General features: G+C 34.1%; 1 protein-coding gene across 7 annotated transcripts in view; it reads left to right on the top strand.

Moving 5' to 3' along the window:
- Positions 1 to 19,117, top strand: part of Pde1a (phosphodiesterase 1A) — a 349,265-nt gene that overhangs the window by 310,316 nt on the left and 19,832 nt on the right. For 5 of the 7 annotated variants that reach the window (XM_048808123.1, XM_048808124.1, XM_048808122.1 and 2 more), the window contains 4 exons: positions 1,465 to 1,546; positions 3,557 to 3,677; positions 4,093 to 4,277; positions 12,409 to 12,432. In XM_048808123.1, coding sequence (XP_048664080.1) covers positions 1,465 to 1,546; positions 3,557 to 3,677; positions 4,093 to 4,277; positions 12,409 to 12,432 — 412 coding nt within the window. Of the gene's footprint in view, positions 1 to 1,464; positions 1,547 to 3,556; positions 3,678 to 4,092; positions 4,278 to 6,025; positions 12,006 to 12,408; positions 12,433 to 19,117 lie in introns of those variants that run through there. The other 2 variants (XM_048808126.1, XM_015481126.2) reach the window with 2 other exon arrangements.

The raw sequence follows: 19,117 nt of genomic DNA, 5'->3' as shown, positions 1-19,117 counted from the left end.
TACCTTTGGGCTTCAAATAAATTATCTTAGATAATCCTACTAGGCAGATCCTATGATCATTATATCTTAAAATGAGTAGAACAAGATGACAAAGTTAAGTCAGAGGTAAGAGTTTGTTCAGCACACGCTGGGACCTGTTTGTAGTGTCAGAGCCCCTTGCACAGCAGTGCTTCAGTGACCTCTCCTGACTCCAAGGGCAATGGCATTAATAATTCTCTTCTATGTATTCAGAAGATGGGTATAAATATTAATTCTAAATAAAATTGATGCCATAAATTGAGGGAGTTGCTGACAGAGATCACAGAATCCCTTATTTCATCTTCTCTAAGTCATGACGTAGTAAAATCTTCCCTTTTGTAGTTACTTTGCTACAAACCATATTTTGATTTTCCCAAATAATTCTGATTTCAAACTTCCTGCCAGTAATCAGAGTCATGGTGTAAAGGGAATGCACAGAAAACATTCTTAAAAACCTTCAAAGATATATACTGATATGGTGTAAAGATCAGGATACACAAATGTAAGAGGAAATCACAGGCTGAAAGGAAACCATGGAGTCCTGAGCCAGGCATTACTTCCAAAGTTGTGGATTGATGCGAGACAGGTGCCAGCATTTTAGGAAGAAACCAGATCTCAGAGTACTCCTTCAAATGGTGAGATATTTGAAATGAACAGGAACAAGGAAGCATCCTCTCATAAACAGATACTCTTGAATGCAAAGGAAAACAGCAATGTGTGATAAACCTTGTGAGAATAAATATTTGCACAGAGCAGCTACCTGGATTTTAGGAGTTGAAAACCCATGTTGTTAAACCCAAACATAAATGTTTAATTCTTTCACACATGTATGCAGTTAATCTAGTTTTGATAAAAGCAAATAGCAAAGAATCACTGAGATTTTGATTTTCTCGAAGAAGAATACATTAAAATTATGTCTGAAGAATGTAAGAATGTTGAAGGTATACCTCATTACTTCTTGTGGGAAATTTAATAAAGCTTAGTAAACAGAAAGGTATTTCCAAATGTTCATACACATTTAAGTTGAAAAAGCTGTCCAATAACAAAACCTTGATTCTGAAGTTTTGCTGGTGTGTTTGACATTAAATAAAAAAGGAACAAAAAAGTCCATGAGTTGAATTGTTACTTAAATTCTAAATAATATGCTGAGATGATTAATTTATACCAACTTCTGAAAATTGCAAAAATCTCTTTATAATCAAGGGATTGTAACACTAAGACAAAGTGTTAAAATGTTTCTGATTTTCCCCTGAAGAAGCTTCTCCCAAAGAAATCTTCTAATAAAAATTTTAGATACTTGATCTTGTAGTTATATTTTTATATAAGTAGAAAAGTAGTGCTGGATTAAGAAATGAAAGACTCAGCTTTTCATTTGTGTTACCTAGGCTGCTCACTATCTTAGTTTGCCCCACCTAAGTCTTCACTCCTCTGTTTTTCTTTCCTCAGGGAGACAAAGAAGCTGAACTAGGGCTTCCATTTTCTCCACTTTGTGATCGGAATTCAACGATGGTGGCCCAATCCCAAATAGGTAATCTGAAGGATGGTAATTGGGCAAAGTGGATGTGTGTTTTCTATTTTCACATGTGTACACCATTCTGTTCAAAGTCCTCTAGGAAAAACTCACTCTATATTCATGACAAAGTTTGCCTTTAGGCTGATCTAGATGATGCTGAGTGATAAAAATTATTGAAATAATTTACAAAATGAATTCAATAAAGGAGAATTGGTAAACGTCATTGTTATTCTAGCTATAATCTTTTATACAAAATAAAGTGCTTTCTTCTTGGGAAGGGACTGTAATTTTCATTTGTTGTTGACTATTGTGTTCTATAATTTAATCTCTTAGGTATAAGGCAATTTGATGAAAATATTAGCATTCCTATTCTGTTAATGCTAAGTATCCATAGTATGCTTGATATGCAATCTCATATTAGTTTGGGGGAAAAAGTTCCTGTGATATGACTAAATAAGCCAACTGCAAGAAACTTGCAAAATCATATTGCTTCCAACCTCATTCATTGTCATCTGTATTTTTGTTGGGAAATTCAACTCCAGTCCATTATCAAAACATGATTGCTATGCTGCATGGTTTGAATATTTGTAATAGTTCTTCCCTTAGCTAGCATATTTCTCACTGAATTACACAATCGATGAAAATGAAAATAGCCATCTTACCTCTGTATTTTGGCAGCTGTACCCCAAAGCAGCAGGGTGGTCAGAAAGCTGCTTACTCTGGCCTTCCTCCTTCCTAACCAAGTTCAACAGCTGTTTATCTAGAGATTATGAGGAAGGTGCTTATTCTCAATGTTGTGCAGTCTGAGGATTTCCTAGCAAGCTGGGAAGGAGTGATGTTCTTGAGGCTCATTGCTGTCATATAAATTGCTACCATATTACCTCATTGGACAGTCTACCTATACTGGTCATTTAAACCCATTCATGGAACTCAAAATCACACTCTGGGTAGGCAATTAACATTACTTTGATTTAAGATGTCAATTAAAATGTACATTTATAGGAATTTTTAAAGTTATAAACATGCCTCAATATGTACTATAAATAATATAGTTACTTGAAATGTTAATTACTTTATCATATGTGGATATTCCCAGGGCATTCTCACTTAAAGACCCTCCTTCCCATTATTCTTTTATATTTAGGTAATAGTTTATTGCTCCCAGGTGGGTTTAAGGACACAAGCCCTTGATTTCAAGCACCAAATATTTCCTGGGATCTTAGGGATGTTGTCCTCTCCTCTACTAAATACCGGGTAGTCAATGTCCCCAGAGGACAATGCCCTTTTCTCTGTGTGTCATTTTCTATCTTGATGAGTACTTTAAATGTGAAAGTCTTCATTCAATACTGACATCTAAAAAGCAGTAGGTTTAGTGCTGTCTCCCGGAGATGTTACTGTTCCTGGGCTGATTTGACAGCACACGCCTACATGCTGCGAACTAACACTTTACATCCAGGGAATAATAAACAGCAATTTGAAATTCGAACAAGTTGGCAGAAAGCTCTGACTGACATAGTAAGAAAAAATGTAAAAGGTGGTTGCCTTCCCATAGCCCGAGGGGAAAATGTCAATTATTTAATTCCTTTGGCGTTCAGATATTATTTCTTTCTGGTCAGTAATAAAATTCACAACAAAATGAAGACCTTTCCCAAAGAGTAACGATCCTTCTCATTGGGACAGAAAAAAACATATTCCCACTCATTTGATCTGCATCTATTGTTAGCAATAGCATGTAAAGCTGAACATTAAATAGGAAAGCCAATATACTTAAGTTAGCAAGCCTAAATTGTAGCACTTATACTGCTTGGGAGATTATTCTGTAGAACAGTTAAGCTATTTTAAAGATTGTGCTATTGGATTAAAATAGTATCAAAGGGCAAGAAAACTGATATTATAGTTGATGTTTGCTATCCCAGGAGTGTGCCAAAAAGAGGCTCTTCATTTTACTGATCTTAGAATTCTGGAAGTTGTAACACTTTGATTTATCTTTTTTTAATTTTTTTCTTTTTCTTTTTCTTTTTTTAGGTTTCATTGATTTCATAGTAGAGCCAACATTTTCTCTTCTGACAGACTCAACAGAGAAAATTGTTATTCCTCTTATAGAGGAAGCCTCCAAAACTGAAACTTCTAACTGTGGGGCAGGCAGGTATGATGTTTTTCTTTTATATCATTTTTCATATCTGTGGTTTTTAATAACCTTTTATTATTTAATGATTATCCTTATTTCTTAAAACTAGGCAGGGAGTTCTTGGATTAATTATTAGGTAGTATTGCCACCTAGTGTCATGATGCTGTACTGCATCTTCCTTCAATATTGAGAACTGAGGTCCACAGTTCAAGAAAAATCCAAGTCCTCTAAGTACAGGAAGAGGAGTCCCTGGCTCTCTTAGTGGGAAAGGGAGGCAAACAGCTGCCACATGCTCACAACTGGACCTGTCTATCTGCTGTTCTACTTCAACAGTCGTTTTCATAAACTTTTTCAGGCTTTGTTCCCTCATCCCATATCCTGACTGACCCTCTTCTCTTTTGTATCTTTTGGTTTCTTTGGTTATTACTGTTAGTTCAACCATTGTGGGGTTACATGTTGCTGAGGTGCTGAGACGATCAAATTCAAAAGGCTTGGTGAATGACGGGAGCTATTCCCCAGACTATTCCCTTACAGCAGTGGACCTGAAGAGCTTCAAGAACAACCTGGTGGACATCATTCAGCAGAACAAGGAGAGGTGGAAAGAGTTGGCTGCACAAGGTAGGGTTGTTTACATCATCTCCCTGCCCCATCTCCTTTAATAGTTTGGATTTTTCTTCCCTTCATCTTTTTCTTTTATAAAATATGAAAGCTTTGGTATTTGGAATTTGGCTGCCATTTGATTATTCACGAACAATTGGCTTCTTTGTTAAATGAAAAGGAATTCTGCCCTGGATATCCCATGTGGGCTGTGGATATGTGTCAGTGGTAGGCAACGTGGAAGTGGCACAACAAAATGGTGACAAAACATTGTGGCACAATCACCCCTATGCTTTTGTAGATGAGCTTTCTAACCTGTTTTAGCTCAGGGCTATTTGAATGTTAAGCAATAAATCTTCTCAAATTGTTGTGTTTCTCTTGATGGATTTCCAGTGTCATAGAATAGTTGATCCTGTTAATGCTGTTCAGTTTTATATTTGTTTTCTATGGAGAGAAAAAAATTGACCTCTTTCACATCACCAAAACAGAAAGTCCTTTCCCTCAACATTTTGAGAGAAATAAAGAAGATTATTTATATCATCTGCTTTAGAAGTAGCTAGAGAATTAAGCACTGTATGGGTTGACTATTATTATTATTATAGCTATATTTTTGTTGTACTTCTTTTATGTATTCTAGGAATCAGAGATATAATTAAAAAAAAACAAGAGGCAAAAATTCCTACGCTCATGAAGGAATGAGAGAGAATCAGGAACAGGATTGAAATTTTAAACAAGTGGTCAGAAAAGGCTTCAAGCAGTGATAATTTAAATAAATACATGGAGGATGTTAGAATGAGAGTCATGAGGAAGTTTAGGGTAGTGGGAAAGAAATTTTCTTACACAGGAAGTGGCCACCACATCATCTGGGAGGTAGAGCTTGCCTGACATACAAAGAAGCCAGTGAAGTAGGGAGAAACTGGGCAAGTAGGAATGATGTAGGCAATGAGATAAAAGGTGTAAAGTGGTGCCAGATCATTGGTTTGCATCCAAGAGAGATGGGAAAGCCAATTGTAGGGCTTTCAGAAAAAAATTGAGAAATACAAACTGAGGCTTTAAAAAGGAAAATATTCTTTTGTGTGGGAGGCAAAAAATGTAAACTAGGAGACCAGAAAGAAGGTGATTGGTCATAATCCAGGAGAAAGATGGGAGCTTAAAGCAAATAGTAATGGTGGAGAGTGTGTCAGAATTCTGGATACATAAAGATGGTACCTGAAACTGTATGCATGCAAGAGTGATAAGCAAAAAGAGATTGGATTCTGGATATATTTTTAAAGAATGTGTTACCAGATTGGATGTAGAGTGATTATGAAATAGTCAAGAATGGTGTCAGGCTTTTTGGTTTCCTTACTCATTTTATCTATGTAAATTTATATGATTATTTCACCAAACACTTTCTCATTCTAGCAAAGGTGAAGATGCACATGACATATTCCCCAGTAATTCCACTTCCATATTTTTACTATATAGGTAATTTTGCTCTTGTACATAAAAAGACATGTCCAAAATTTTTATAGCACAATCATTCATGAAGGCAAAACAAAGCAAAAAAAGAAAAAAAGAAAGAAAGAAAGGATTCATATATTGTACTTTGTATTATGTAATAGTATAAAAATATTAAAATAAACTTGAGATATAAACATGAAAAGGAATGAATGACACAAACAGCATTGAGCAAAACACATGATCTGCTGAAATATTTTAAGATGCCATTTATAAAAAGTTAAAAAACAAAACAAAACTAAACACTAAGCAATAGGTTTTAGAACCAGGTGAACTGATACATCCCTATAATTCCAGCAACTCAGGAAGCTGAGGCAGGAGGACTGCAGGTTTGAGGTCAGCTTCACAATGAAAAAAATAAAAGAGACTAGGGATGTCTTTAGTGCCCCTAGGTTCAATCCCTAGTACCAAAAGAAGAAAATATAGGTTTTAGGGTACATATATGAAAAAAAATGAAGAATTATAGGGACAAATATTCAGAATTATTCTAGAAGGTAGGATGGATTATTTAGAAATTAGTAATATTTTATTTCTTAGATTGGGTACTACATAAATGTTCATATAATGATTATATATAAGATATATCCTTCATATGCACATAGAAACTCATTTGCATGAATAGACTCTTTCATAATAAAAATGAAAAAAATGTGATCAGCTATAAAAATACAGCTTCTAAAATAGTCAGTTTTAAAGTTGATGTGTATCAATCAGATTTTATCATTTTAATTTACTATTATCATTTTCAGTGTGTGTAAGATACACTGTTTATTATAACTTTATTACAATTATACCAAGATGAAAATGAACAGTTTGCATGATGCTTAGTGCTGCAGAGAATCAGTTAAACATCAAGGTTCTGAAGAAACTCACAGGTGCTTGGTCATCATCACGTTAGCTCTGGAACTATAGTTCATAGATGTCTCAAAAACATACAGTGAAAGGTTGCACATCCTTAGACTCCAAGGCATGAAGCTTCTGGGTCATCAATAATACAAAAAATCATTTTAAATAGTAATTTGCATTCAGTAAGCCTTCTGTTAAGGAGCTGGACACATCTAAGTATGTTGTATTTGAAAAACAAGTGCTTTCCTTCATTTCCTCATGTTCATTTATGGTTAAATTTTATCATTTAGACCTTATGATGGGTTCAGCTCCTTAGCACGTTTTGTCTTTGCCAATCCTCCACCCTCATCTCCAACAGGAGATTTTAAGAGGGTTCATGGTGATTCTTCCAGAAGAGGGTGGGAGAAATAGTGGGAGGAGTTGCTCTTCCTTTCTTGTATCACAGAGCCTTTCTTAGCCTCAACATATGTGGTCATTGATATAACAGTGTCTGCCTGATCAAAGCTCACTCCTCGAGACAGCCCCCAGTGTCATAAATCTGTGACTGTCTCCAGCTGTGCGTAAGACCTATGAATCAGCTTTGTAAACAAGGCTTCTAAGGGAGTGATGGAAGAAAAGATCACGTGTGCCTGTACTGGAGACCAGTGAGATGATACGTGCCTCTCTTGTAAACAAGGAAAATCATATACTTGAACATTAAAGAGCCCTACAGATGTAGCTCATTTCCATCAGTGGCATTTGATCTTGTGCCAGGTGCAATGTCTGGGTCTGGAGCTGAGGTGGAGCCAATGAGGTTCCTATGGGGAACTGTTAGAGAAGCATTCCTCATTAAAGCTGTGCTTGAATGGCAAGTACTAATGGTAGTTCTCCTTCACCACAAAACAATGACTTTCATAAGCCACCTGGAAGTTTGTTCCATCTTAGACACACAGATTCCAAATTGAACCAGGTCTACTGAAGCCACCTTGATCAGAACAAAGGCCGGGAATCAGTCTCAGTTTGGCATTCTGTCCCCCTTCCCAAGGAGAATGTGTATTTGAGAAAATAAGTTATGCCCCAGAAGTCCCATACCCTTGAGGTCAATCCTGAATGAAATGTAATGCGTTTCTTTCTGTACTGGGATTAGTAGGAGTAGGGGTGAAGAGATCAGGACACATTTCCTATGACATGGGCTTTCTCGAGGTTCTGACATTCCCCTTTGAAGGTTTGCACTACATCTCCACCCAGGGAGAAACAGTGTCATCTGAGATATCATGATGAGAGTGTTGCAAATGGTGGGAAGTAGGGATCCTGGCATAGGTTGATAGCCACTAATGAAGTCATCACCAAAATAGTCACAGAGGCTTCCTATGTTCTAGTACAAAACACATGCCTGTCTATATTTTTGAGAGCAGAGTTCAGGGTCTGTTCATCTTGGATCTCTGGCAATTCCTGCTCATGCCCAGGTAAGAGTTCAGTAACTATTGATTAGAGGAGAGTTGACTGTACTCTCTGGAAGTCTGATTTTAATGGTGAGTCCATCAAAATGAAATGATATCACTCACAATCTTTGTACAGCTTTCTTTGTTAGCTAAAAAATGGAAATTCCACTGATAAATGGCGAAAGAGAAAACTAAATACAGGGACATTGTACAGAACTTCCTCTTCTCATTTGATATCTGCACTTGCTTTGTGTTTTCTAATACCCAAAACTTGGTCACTTGCTTTAATTTTACTTTTCAATATGAGTAATGACTGCAAGAGTTCACAGGAGTTTTGTGACCTCAGAAAACCATTAGGTAAGAGAAGTGACCAAGGAAATTTGGGGTGTAGATAGGGTAGAGGGTGGGAGGAAAAGAGTAGGATCAGATGCTGTACTGTTTAACAGGTGATGGGGGGTGAGTAGAGGTAGTGGGTAGGAACAGTTCTGAGGTAGTTGTCTCATTGATGTGCCCCTCATGTAGCTGGAGTTCAATGTAACCAAAGTTTGACAGGGTTACTTCACACTGCCCACAGAGAAGCCAGGTTCAAGACTTTGTTATATATCCTCAATAATTAACCAGTTCCAAGTACATTTGTTGGTTTCTTATCTTAACACCTCAGAAAAGACTCTAAATATCTTCAGTTGTACCCACACATCTCTGTTCTCTCTTCAAAACCTTTAGGCTTACATTCCTCTTGATTCTAGATCTCTTTTTCTCTCCCACTTGGAGTATAATATCCCCTCAATTGCTCAGAGCAATTTAGTTCTGACCTCAGACAATCCATTCAACAAAACAAAAACCTTATTCTTGACTTAAAATGCCATTATAGTTCTTCAAGCATGCCTTGAGATTGTCAGGGTTGATCATAGTTTTGTTATTATTTTCAACATCATTGGAATTCTCATAAAAGTTTAATTTACTCATTACCCTCAGGACATTTATCAAAAACCTTTATGACTATACCTATGACTTACCTCAGTACTCAGACAATCATCATAGAACTATCAATGAACTAGGTATTCTCTTATTTTTTGACATTTTACTATTCATTTGATGTATTAAACATATAATTTTAAATAAACAAGTTTAAGATTATGCATATTGTTAGAAAAGCTAATAAATTTTTTTAATGAAACGAAAGATTCTAAAGAATACATTTTATCATTGCCTGAAAAATTTAAAAACAAGACTAGAAATCTTTCTCACTAAAAGAGAAGCATTTAAAAATTGATGGAAGAACATTAATATTTTCAAAAGATGAAATTTACATTATAGTTAGTATGATATGTTAAGAGATTTTGATAGGTCACTAATTAAACCTTAGGCATTGTTACTTACACAGTGCTCCTCCTTATTCACAGGAAGTTTGTTTTAAGACTCTTAGTGGATCCCTGAAAACACTCATAGAATCCAATCCTATAAATACTATGCTTTTTCTTATAGATTCATACCTATGACAAATTTTAGTTAATAAATCAGGCACTGTAAGAGATAAACAACCATCATCAATAATAAAAAAGAATGATCATAATAGTATACTGTCATAAAAGTTATGTAAATGTGGTATCTCCCCTCTCAAAATATTTATTATACTATACTCACCATTCTTCTTGTGATGTGAGGTAATTCTTAAAGGAAACATTTTTTTCTGCTTCTCTTTGGTATATCTGAATTGCCAGCATCACTATAGTCTTGCATTTGGGAAACTTTATCAAGTAAAATAAAGGTTACTCAAACACAAACACTGAGATGCAGCAACAGGCCAATAACTGAGATGCTACTAAGTAACTAATAAACAGGTAGCATATACAGAGTGGCTACACCAGACAAAAGGATGATTCATGTTGCACATGAGAAGAAGTCAGACTATATGAGATTTCATTCCTTTCTCAGGAAAGCACACAATTTAAAACTTAGGTTTATTTCTTTTACATTAAAATTGTTTGGACGATGGTTGACCTCTGGTAACTGAAACCTGGAAAAGTGAAGTCATGAATAAGGAAGAACTACTATATATGGAATATCTTAAATTTTAATATTGTTTATTATATATGGTAAGTGACTTTTGCATTTATGTAAATTCATATTCTGCTAAGCATGTATTTATGTGCTCAACAATATATTGCTTCTATCACAGTCATTATACTGTTAATCAAACAGCACTGTGATTTAGGTATTATTCATTTAATAAGGAGAAACTGAAGTTTAAGGGAGCCAAGTAGGTCATATGCCACCACAGATTTGTATGTATATTACAAGTGATATACATATAATATAATACATATAAATACTAATTTTCTCATTCATTTTCACAGTTTTCATGCAATACACAGGTAGGAGTAATCACAGAAAAAGGAAACAGTTTCTTGTGAAACCTTACCCCAGAGACTAGCATGATTGCTTCAAGAAATCTTCTTCTGTCTAATCTTAGTACAGCAAATCCAACAAGCTTTCAATGTACTCATCAAGTCAGCTATGTCCCAGGGGCATTTTTATGTTAAAATATTAAAAATGTATTAATTTGGAAGTGAGATTTTATACCATATATTGATTTATTCACTCATTCATTGGTCATTTTGATAAAAATTATTGTGATCATTCTATAAGGAAAGAATCGTAATATGACAAAAATGAAACTCAGAGATCTCAAGTTACTATCTAAATAATTGGTCTTCATAAAGTCTAGGCTCTGCATCCAGTTTGCTTAAGTTCAAAGTTACCTTCTAGATCATATCACAGAAGCAAATTGTGGAAGATGATTGGTAGAGGTTCATTTTCTAAGTTTTTCTCTAGAGCAAGAGTGCCATGCTGTTTGCTGGAGGAGGATCTGTGACAACAGCAATACTGAAGGGTGCTTCAAGTATACTGTGTGTGTGTCCTGCACACCTTTATTTGCCTGAGCAGTAAAAGTAGGAAGGGAGGTAGAGGGAGTGGATGTGTATCTCTTCCTGATTACTGGTTGACTCCATGATGATAAAATCCCGCCCCCCTCCAAGGTTTATAAGATAAGGGATGAAAAAGGTATGAAAAGGGATCTGGGCTGGTAGAAGGTGGACTGTTGGATGAGGTGCTTTGGAAGAGGAGCAACTTTAAGGTTTTATTGATAGTAGGAGGCTGTCAGGATATAAGAAACTGTTTCCATGAGAGTCTACCCATCCTCGCCATCTACACACATGGTACACTCTTTGTTCTTTCATTTAGTCAGAGAGAACCCTAACACATGGTCCTTATTGACTATGATAGATGATTTTTTAACTTTCTCTGAGAACCCTCATTATTATGATTAACAACTTCAGCTAATGCTGCTGATTTAATTTGATCATTCAGAACTGATGACAAAGACTATGTTCATATACAAAATTTGTTCACAAATGAATAAATATAAGTATTTTCTATAACTTTTTATGTATTAGTATATTTCTCAGAGTATAATATTCTTTTCTTAAAACATATTTCTGTAACTATCCCAAACTAGAATTGAAGTCAATATAAAGTCTTGAAAATAGGAAAGAAATCTAATCTTCGATATATTCAGAATTGTTCTAAAACCCAAATTCAGCCAAATTTGTCATTTTATAGTTTATCATAATGCTTATGTAGCTACCAATTTATTATTAAAAATGCTTGTAATATTATTTATATTAAATGACAAAGAATGATATTGTCAGTCATGATTATAACTTGTAAGACAATAGCAATGTCTTAATGATTTTCTAGATGCTTTCTCAGGAGATTAAAGACTAGCATACCTGAAAGTCATGTTGTAGTCTATATAAGCACATTCACTCATCTAGCTCTGTACTTCTATAAGGAATGTGGTTGATGTTAGATTATATAAGATCAATAGAAAAAAGTCATTTTCTGGTGATAAAAAGGGTATATGATCTTATTTTTTATGTTAAAAAAGAAATCAGACTGCTATCTCCTTATAGAGTATAATTCTACATCCAGAAATCTGTATACTATTTGTAAGTAGACAATACTAATATCTTTCAAGATTATCTTTTATTAGGATACTGAGCATCTCTATGCTAGTTGAGCTCCCTAGGAATCCAGGCAACAATTCAAGTGAAGAGAAAAATTAATTGAATTATATATTTTTTTAAAAAAAGAATCATGTCAAGATCACTACTGATGAGTGCAAAGATAACAAAAGATTTCAGTAGGAAAAGTTTCAAATTATATTTAAAATTAGAAAAATACATAATTTATATTTATAATTTTATCATAGTAACCCCACAAACATAGCTGATTATAAAAGCTAATTAAAACATTTTTTTCACAACTTCCTGACAACATTTTCTCTAGATTGTTAAGATAAGTACTTTTTTCTTTTTTTTCAGAAAAAAAATTCAATTCATGGAAGTGTAAGTTTTGCTATCCGTAAACACCTTTAAGTAAAATCTCGTGCATGATGGCAGCTCTGTTCTGACCAAAAGACTTGGCACTTTCAATACTCTTGCTGGAAATCTACCTGGCTGTGTGTGAGAAAGGGAACACATTTTTGCAGATTGCTCAGTTAACATCATGAACCACCAAAACATCAGCTGCAAATTCCTCATTTGACCTGGCTCAACTGGTGTGGAACTGATTCATCTGATGTTTACATCAGCATCTTTATACTATTCAATATCAGTTTAAATAGTATTTTGTGGCATTTCTCTTTGCTGAGATGATATGGTGAGTGACAATACCTTTTTGTTGAGCAGCCAATCAATAATTTGTTATTTCTGCAATAAAGCCACCCACGTATTTTCACGCTGCCAGTCCCTTTTCTAAAATGTCTAAAACATAGTGTGAATTTCATAACATTCACTTATCTTTTTTATTAATTCTACTTTTTGTTCTTCTGAAAAAATGCTTTAATGGTTCTCTACCGTTAAAAATATTCATGGGGCTGGGGTAGTGGCTCAGTGGTGGAGCACTTACCTAGCATGTATGAGGCACTAGGTTCAATCCTCAGCACCACATGAAAATAAATAAACAAAATGAAGGTATTGTGTCCATCTACAACTAAAAATATATATTTAAAAAATTATTCATAAAACCTTTAAGGGGCAGATATCTAACAAGTAATGCAGAAGCTGGGGTTGTGGATCAATGGTAGAGCACTCCCCTAGCATATGTAAGGCATTGGTTTTAAGCACCACATTAAAATAAATAAATAAAATGTGTTTTTTTAAACAAGTAATGTATATGTTATAGTGGGAGTGAATGGCAGGGATAAAGTGTTTTAATGTACTGTTTTCATTAGATTTGAAAATTTGTCCACTATATAATTCAATTTAAGATTAGTCACATTATTTTCCTCCAGAAAAATCCTTTGAAATATTTTTAAGAAGTGTTTTTTAATTCTTTTCCTTGGATTCCCTCAAAGCTGATTTAATGATTAGTTGTACTGGAGTAGGAGGAATGCTCCAAGAATTAATGAGCTAAGTAAGAATGGCTATGTCTAATATTGAAGAGTATATTTTCACAAAGAATTACATTTATTCCCACTCTATGACTCTGGTCCCCTCAGGAAAAAAATGGTTTTAATGTATCATCAAATTTAATTTCAAAAAAACATATGCTCAGGAAAGACAAAAATCTAATAGGAATTAAATTACAACCAGGGAGGCAGCATAGTATGGAGTGAAGACATGGGACACTAGAACAATATTATCTTTTTAAATTCTGTATCATTGTTTATTAGTTATATATTTTTGAACAATTAATTTAATCTCTTTGTGTTTCAGTTTGCTCAATTGTAAAGTGAGGAGCATAAAAATAGGATACAAGAGTGTTATGAAGATGAAATAGTCAATGTATGTCAAGTGTTTAGAACTTGGTACTTTCTACAGTAATCCTCCTAAGTTCACATTTGTCTTTAGACTATGTGGAGAGCTTAAAGAAGTGAACTACAAGAAAATATTCTTGCTCATAACAATTTTGATATGAAATTATGTTTAACTCATGACAAAATACATTTACAGGGGCAATTCCATGAGTCAATTGAGGGAATTGCTTTATGGTCACTAGATCTTACTACAAGAGTGATTTCTATCACTTCCCTTTCTTAATCAATCAAGATTGCCTTTTGAGGATGTCTCCCCAAAATCTCTAAACTCCAGCCAAGTGTCTGCATAAGAAAAGAAGAGATGGAATTGACTTGTTGTGGATGGTTGAGGCAGCTGCATACTTTGAAAATCTGTAATTGAACTACATTATTCTAAACATATTCTGTGCCAAGGATTCTGCCACTTAAGACACTAGCTGTTAATTATGGTTCAGCACAAATACTCAGGGAAAGAAAATAATTCTAAGAGTGTTCTATAGACCTCGAACATTTAGCTAACCCAGGAGATTTGGTTTATGACAATCCAGTTCTTCTCTGAAAGAAAATATTGCCATTTTAGTTGTAATCCTTTCAGGTATGCTTAGTTTTAGACTTTATATTTACAGCTAAAACTCTTCAGCTTTCTGAACTTTGCTTTTTCTATGACTAAATATTGTTCAAATCTGGCTAATGTAATGCTTCCTCATTAACTATAGGAATCTAGACAATTCCCAGAAATCATGCAAACCTTTAGATGAAGGCTGGTATTTTTCTCATATATATTTAATTTCCATATTTTGTTCTTTCTTTAAAATAAAGATTACAAACACTGGAGGGGAAAGAAAAAACGATGATGAAAGGCTTCAATGATCTAATGCTGAAACTTTATTACAAGGTCATATTTGAAACATAAGCTGGGCCCATCCTTTAACAAGACAGCAGCTAATAAGTGATTTTGGAAACCTTGCACTAATATTTATTCATACCCAGAAAACTTTGTGGAGGTAATGAGAGAAACACAATCTGAGGATCACTTAATGACACTAGCTTATCCCTCTGGTCATGGGGTTCATTCAGAAGGGCCCTGTGTTCCACATCACCCTTCTATCTTAGGTTAGGTTGCTATAAAATATAATGAGTAAGTTCACCAATAAGGAAAGCCTATGGACACCAATGGGAAATAGAAGTCTCATAAAATCAATGCAGCACAACAACATTAAGATATAGTTATGATGTTAGTTTGATACAGAGACAATAGAGTTCCCACAGCATATCCTCAACAACTTATGAGAGGTATCCCATTATACAAACCTTCATAGATTACAAGTTCCACCACTCCCCATAATCCTGCCCCAAAGTTATAGATAAAGTAAACTGTATCTGATTTCTGAAAGTGCTCTTATTTTAAAGCATAAATTTACAAGTATATTTCAACGGGAACAACTTACATATACATCCAAGATAAGCACTGTTATCAAAAACTATAAGATGCTTTACACATCCCTTCAGATAACCCCTCCTCATGCCAGCAAAGCCAGAAAAGTACATGTTCATAGAAGAGAAATAAAAGGCACATAGGAATCTTGCAAAAACATATTCTTTCTCGTCTTGGGTGAAAGAATGGTTAGGTATGTGAGATTGATTCCTATCTTGTTTGCTTTACATGGGTGCTAACCCTCTAAACCCTCTAAAATTTGTTGACATGAAGTTGAGAATAATTGTTATAAAAATGAATACAACATTTTTCGCAATTGGTAACTCTAATTCACTGTAGAACACAAATTTTTATGGAATATTAACAGAATATCATTAGGAATATGTACAGACTTATAGAATTTTGAATTATACTTAAGTCTAGCAGTTGCTAGATCTTTCATCTATCAAAGATACTGGGTGAGAGTTACATATTCAGCTTTGTGAAGATTATAAATGGTTTTAGTTTCCACAAAAAAAAAAAAGGAGGAGAAAGAGAAGGCAAAGGAAAAGAAGAAGAAATAAGGAACAAAATTATAAAAGACAGACATGCTTTCCTGGCTTTCTTTTATCTTCCTTTGCAGAAAACACATGCAAAAAAAATGCTCTCTTGCCTGAAAAATTTGTTGAATATTAAAAAAAAATGAGTGTACAAAGAATCCAAAAAATTTGAGGTTTGAAGTATCTTTATTAGAAACCACTCATTGTTCTTGCTATAAGAAAGTTTTCAAGGATACTGTATGATTTGAGATCCCTAAGAGTTACACTGGATGGTGGTGACAGTGTTTGCCTCACATCTTTAAATAAAAAAATCTAGGACAGAGACTTAGTCATGTGTTTGTAGATTGTAATTTAATAATTTATTACACCTGGAGTTACAAGTCTCTATTATTTCTCCTTCTTGGCATTAGCAGCCCTTTACTTTGAAATCCTCAAAGGTATATGAATGCGTGGACCTTGATATTGAGTCCTTCTAAGCTTATCTTCTACCACGGGCTTTGTAGCAGAGAGTAATGATAAAATGATTTATTTCTTACAAAATGCTACCTCCACTTCTTATTATCAAACTGTTTAACCACACAAAATAATTAAGTTTTAAATCCTAGTAGCTTTTCAGAGCACGAAGATGAAAAAAATGTCATCTTCATGCCACATCTCCTGACTCAAAATGGTTGTGTTTTTTCATACAACTAGGAATGCTCTTGCTCTTATAGATCAATAGAAAGAAAACTTCCCTTTTGGGTCAGGGCATTAGCCCTGTGTGACCAAATTCTTTCGCTTAGGGTTACAGTACACGACTCTGGGGTTGAAAGCCAGCTTAGCCCTTCACATGGTATGTGACATTGGACAAAATGATTATTTAGAAGAATAAATGATAACATATTTATTGAATGATAATGTATATTGAAGCACTAAGCACAGTGTTTGAAACGTACTAAACATTCTCTGAATATTTATTATTTCTACAGTTATTGCTACTATATTAGAAACTTAACTCACTCATTAATTTGTTTTTATACTTTTTCTTACATACATCACACTTATGATTTATAAGTAAAGATACACTAATAGATTTGTGTTAAAGTACAAATAAATTTTAACAAGAATTCAAAATATATAGGTGGTTTAAAAACAAAACCTTTAAAAGTTTTTGTATCAAGGCCCAGAATTTAAAATTTGACCACATGATCATTATATTCATCTTTGGGCCTCTTTTTTAAGATACAATGGCTCAGGACTTTATGGAAAATAATAGGCCGGAGATTGCAGATACGTGGTAAAATTTCCTAATGTGAGTACATCATTGGTTTTTCTTTCTGAGATTCCTTAAGTAGAGCAATTTGAGAAATTATTTCTGATAGTGACAGTATTATGTTACAAACTCCTTTTTGAAAGTAAAACATTCAATTAATTTTATAACTTTTAAATTTAGTAGAAATAACAATAAACCAGAAAATTTAAGATTGATTTTTAAATGATTCTGTAATGTCATTTATGATAAAATTGAATGATTCATATTTAATCTGCATATTTTAGTCTATTCTGCATGTATAAGAGAGAGTAAACTGATGGTTTATGTTGAAAATATTTTGTATTATTTTAGGATTGTCCATTATCAAAACAAGTTCAATTATATTCAGTCTTCATTCAGGCACAAAGTGGATTTATGCACAAACATACTTAAACATTTTTACTGAAAGCAATTAAAAGTGTGTGTGTGTGTGTGTGTGTTTCTTCCAAATCCAACTTTATATAGCAAATCCAATTTACCAGAATATTCAGAATATTTAAAGCAAATCCAAAATGTTTCCATCATTATACAAATTATTTTTTCCAAGTTTCAACTTTTTAAGCTGGTTTAGATGAATATACCTAAAATCAGTATTCTATTTTTTTTTATTTGCAAATCATATATTCAAGACTCATCCAGAATATATACAGAGGTCACTAAATTCAACAGTAAGGAAACAGTTTGATTAGAAAATAGGCAAAAGATTTGAACAGAAACTTCATCAAAGAGAATATTTGGATTGCAAATAAACATATGCAAAAGTGTTCTACATCATTAACCATTAGGGAAATGCAAATTGAAACCATGGCAACATACCACTACTTTAGAATGGTTAAAAGAACAATTACTAATAATTCTTGACATTCATACCTGCTGATAAAATCAGTATTCTATATGTAATTTTTTTCTACTTAGAAAAGATTTAAAAATAAATTTTAGTATATCTATCAAATTCAATTTTTATCCCATCCTTTCACCCTGCTTGAAAAATTAGAGAAGTCCCATAGTATCAAATTGCTTCCACAAACCCAGTCTTACAATATCCATAACCAATTCCTGCCACTCTTCATAGGGCAAGAGAGGGGTTTCAATGATCTTCATCACGCCAAACTGTCCCTTCTGATCACTCTCTCCACTTCTCTGCCTTCAAAGATTATCAGTGTCTTACATGCTCACCATGTTCCTGCAGCAGAGCCTCTTTTCTTTAAACAAAAAATAAATTTGTGATTTAAGTGGATAAATCTTCTCTAGGAATAATATTAAAACAATATTTCAGAAGGTGTTAGAGACTTCCTCTGGAAAAATGACCACTCTGAAGAAGAAACTGTTGCTTCAACAACTAGTGGGGTTCATCTGCAAAATTTTCTCAAGAGAGCTACACTTTTTCTTTCAAAATTCCTGCCTTTATTCAGACTCTCCTTCCCCTTTACCTCCTTACCCTTCTGATAAAGAAAATATTCCTATGTACCACCAAAACAAATGCATCCTGTGGATCCAGTTTTAAGCCAAACTCTTTCAAGGAGCCAGCTCAACTACTGCCAACATTGTTTAAATGCTTTTAGTTCCAGGGAAGTTAAACATTAAGATTTCTGGCTGTTTGACATATTACCTCCCCAACTTGAGTACAATTTTGCTGATTAACAGAAGAATATATGTAGAAATATTTCATTTTCCATAGATGACCTGTATTGAACTCTCTGTGTACTTAGAGTCTAACACATGTGCATTGGGTATATGGATTTATTCTAGTTTACTAACGTAGATTGATATGTATTCTTCAAAATTAGACATTTTTATCTTGGTTTTGGGAACCACAGAATAATTTAGCCAGTTCTTCATTTGAATCTTATGTAACACTTAATGGCATAAGGTGTCACTTCCTGCAGCAAACAGGCCAAAGTTAACACCTTTGGGAAGGAGTTTTGTTTTAGCGGTTTGCTACTTTCTCCTTCTGCCTGGTGGTTGAAGT

The sequence above is a fragment of the Marmota marmota genome, unplaced genomic scaffold (genome assembly GCF_001458135.2).
Source record: "Marmota marmota marmota unplaced genomic scaffold, marMar, whole genome shotgun sequence".
In the NCBI taxonomy this organism is placed as follows: Eukaryota; Metazoa; Chordata; class Mammalia; order Rodentia; family Sciuridae; genus Marmota; species Marmota marmota.
The sequence above is the reverse complement of the archived record's forward strand: the minus strand, read 5'-3'. Positions and strand labels throughout refer to the sequence as shown.